The sequence below is a fragment of the Lolium rigidum genome, chromosome 6 (assembly GCF_022539505.1).
Source record: "Lolium rigidum isolate FL_2022 chromosome 6, APGP_CSIRO_Lrig_0.1, whole genome shotgun sequence".
NCBI classification, from domain to species: Eukaryota; Viridiplantae; Streptophyta; class Magnoliopsida; order Poales; family Poaceae; genus Lolium; species Lolium rigidum.
The window spans coordinates 121,759,015-121,762,055 of record NC_061513.1 but is presented as its reverse complement, the minus strand read 5'-3'; the positions used below and the strand labels follow the sequence as shown (position 1 = coordinate 121,762,055).

General features: G+C 46.9%; 1 protein-coding gene across 1 annotated transcript; it reads right to left on the bottom strand.

The window, feature by feature from the left end:
• Window positions 1-1,009: 1,009 nt before the first annotated feature.
• Window positions 1,010-2,836, bottom strand: LOC124663216 (WRKY transcription factor WRKY71-like). The gene is made up of 3 exons (XM_047200942.1): window positions 2,472-2,836; window positions 2,241-2,375; window positions 1,010-1,274 (listed from the first exon to the last, which is right to left on the bottom strand). The coding sequence occupies exons 1-3, from the start codon at window positions 2,834-2,836 to the stop codon at window positions 1,076-1,078; spliced, it is 699 nt and encodes a 232-aa protein (XP_047056898.1). The 3' UTR covers window positions 1,010-1,075.
• Between the last annotated feature and the right edge of the window lie 205 nt (window positions 2,837-3,041).

The window sequence follows — 3,041 nt, the reverse complement described above, 5'->3', positions numbered from 1 at the left end:
CCAACGCAACCCTAGTTTTCTAATAGTTGAGTATCTTTCCGGCTGAACTTTTGAGATCTACTTGCCCTCTACTTCCAACTAAACCCTAGTCTACAATTTGTAGGCATTGATAAGTTAATACTTTGTCACCAGCTCCAGCATCAACCTAGCCTTCATGGGTGCGAGGTAATCAGGTAGGCATAGCGATGTGCCTACTTGACACGAGGAGAGAATTCATCAATCAGAAGTTAGCCCACACACAACCATGGCTGATACGAGGATCCCCTTGCTCTACGATCCATCGGCTCTATGATATGATATGAGAATTCATCAATTAGAAGTTTGCCGGGCGGCTCTGCCCGTGATATCACGCCTCACGGCTCACGGTAGCTAGAAGGTGTAACTTTTGATTGTAATAACCGAAATTCCCAGAAATGTATTGATTTTCTTTCTGGGAATTCCGTTTTGGATTCTACCGAGTGCGTGTGTCATAATTGAGGAGCGGCCAGTTTGGATTTTGAATGTTGTCGGGTCCAAGCTTGTGAAACGTACAAACCGAGAGCCTAGTAGGCACATAACCGCATAACCTATTTGATTGGTGGGTTGTCACGTGGTTCACTTCCTTTTGGCAACTATGGCCGAACGCCCGAAACAAAACTCTATACATGTATATACTTCGGTGAGCAAAATAAGTCGAGTTTTCAATAAGTTTGCCGCACTTTACTACTTTAGTAGGAGTATTATATGTTATGTTACAATGTCGTCTCCTCATAAAATGTCTTGTATACTTCAACTTATGATGTTTTTTTTATAAAAAACTTACGATGATACCCCGGTTATCATATTGTTAGTTCAGGCAGGTGTTAGTATTGTCCCAAGAAAAAAATGTCGCGGCCACAGTAATAAAAGAGTTGGTACGCAAGTTTGTAAACACGCCATTTCTGCAATTGTCACAAACAGAAACAGGCCCTTAAAATTTTGTCGCTATGTAAAGAACAAGTGGCGAACACAGGGGCAAGCGACCGTAAAACATGGATATACATTTCATTCTAGAAGGCCTAATAGCACACTAACATCACTACGGCCGGTACATGTTTCATCCAGGACCTTGGCTATGCATGCCAGCGACGAAGAAGCGACCTGTAGCAGGATCTCGAGAAGCATAGTAAACTGTGCCCGGGCTCGCGTGGTTGTGAACCCCCTCGTACATTGTCACGACATAGTTCGTGTCGTCTCTGTCTCTCTCTACCCTCTTCTTCACGCTGCATCCCTCCGTCGAACATCGGTAGTAGTTCCTGTAGTGAGAAACAGAAAATGAAATTTTGAGTTGATGAAGTCTCACTTTGTCATGCAGGTCAGGGGCCCAAAAAGAGCTACAAGTAAGGGTTTCACGGATTAAAATAATCATAACAATCCATCACACTCTAGTCCAATCCAACGGCGTACGAATTTAGTTGGGTTGTTGCTTGTTTAATTTCAATCTTATATTTGGTTTAGTACATCGTCATATGAATTCAACACTAACTGTACTGAATTGATAGCTACTCCGTAGTACTCCCTCCGGACCAGTTTAACAGGCGCGCACGTAGTTCAAAAAATTACTTTGACCATTATTTTAGTCAATAAAATATAAAATATATGTTAGAAAAATTATATCATTGGAAACCTTATTTAAATACGAATCTAATAGTATAAATTTTGTAGATATATACTTTATATTTCATTGACCAATTCAACAATCAAACTTTACCTTAAATTGCGTGCGCGCTTGTTAAACCGATCCGGAAGAAGTAGGTGACATGCGCCGTGCCAGTGCCACGTGTTGCTCTCTATTATAATTTATATAATAAAAAATGTTTAACTGAACGTGTTTGATTAGGCTTGGTACTTTTGAGCTAAGAATCCAACATTTCTAATCTGATGGTACGAATCTAAGAATATGTTAGATGGTATTAATAAAATCATAGAAATCTTACAACCGGGCCCATAGAGAAGTGGTCTTGATGATATTGTTTTTTAACCCAGCTATTTGTCGATTTTGATTAAGCAAATGCAGTAGCTAGCGCATTAGATGATCGAGCACAATCCAGAAGAGCATACTGCATACTACTAGTCGCTCCGTTTCATTACCACCACTCCACCACCCCCTGAGCCCAGACCATGCGTTCACATGCACCACACACAGGTGTGGTCGATCGAGTTAATTATGCATTCAAGTGGATCAGTGCATGCGTTCACAGCGTGCGTACGTACGTACTTACCTTGGGTTAGGGCTGTTCTTGACAGACTTCCTGCCGTACTTCCTCCACTTGTAGCCGTCGTCGAGCACCTCCTCCTCCGACCTCGTCCGGAACGCGATCTTGTTCCCGGCCGTCGCCGCGGAGGGCGCCGCAGGCCTGAAATAATCAATGCGATCGAGGACACGATTGTCAAACGGATTCGAATGAATGCGCATCTTGATATGTGTAGATCGATGTGCTAGCGTAAGTTACCTCGGATGAGCACCGTAGCCAGCATCCGGCACGGCCGGTGTCGCCTCGGCCGGCATCCGCGGAGGCAGCGGCGGCGCCCGGAACGTTTCGGGCACGGTCGGCGCCAGCGCCGGCCCGCCTCCGCCGTCGTCCGACAAGTAGTCCAAGACGTCGAGTTCCTGCCGCAGCACCCCGCTTGCCGCCGCCGCGAAGGCCGGAGAGAAAGAGCTGGCTGTGGAGCCAGAGCTGTACGGGCGGTTGTTTTCTGCTGGTAGTGAGCTGGCTGCGCCACCCCGCGGCGCCGGAAAGGCCATCGAGCGGCAGACGCCGGCGACGTGACCGTGCGGGCGGTAGTGATAAGGTGCGCCGGCTCCTGCCACCGCCATGTACGTGCTTCGGATCGGTCAGTGCATGGGTGGCGATCGAGTCGTATCAAGTGACCCGATCGAGGCATGTGTCATATATATTTATAGATATCGTGCGCCGTTCGTTGCTGGGCTTCGCACCGAGCTTCCTCCTGTTGCGGGCCCGAGCGAAGGGAAGAAGCTTCGACGCACGGGCAGCTGCCCCGTTTCGAAATGTGCTGCCACA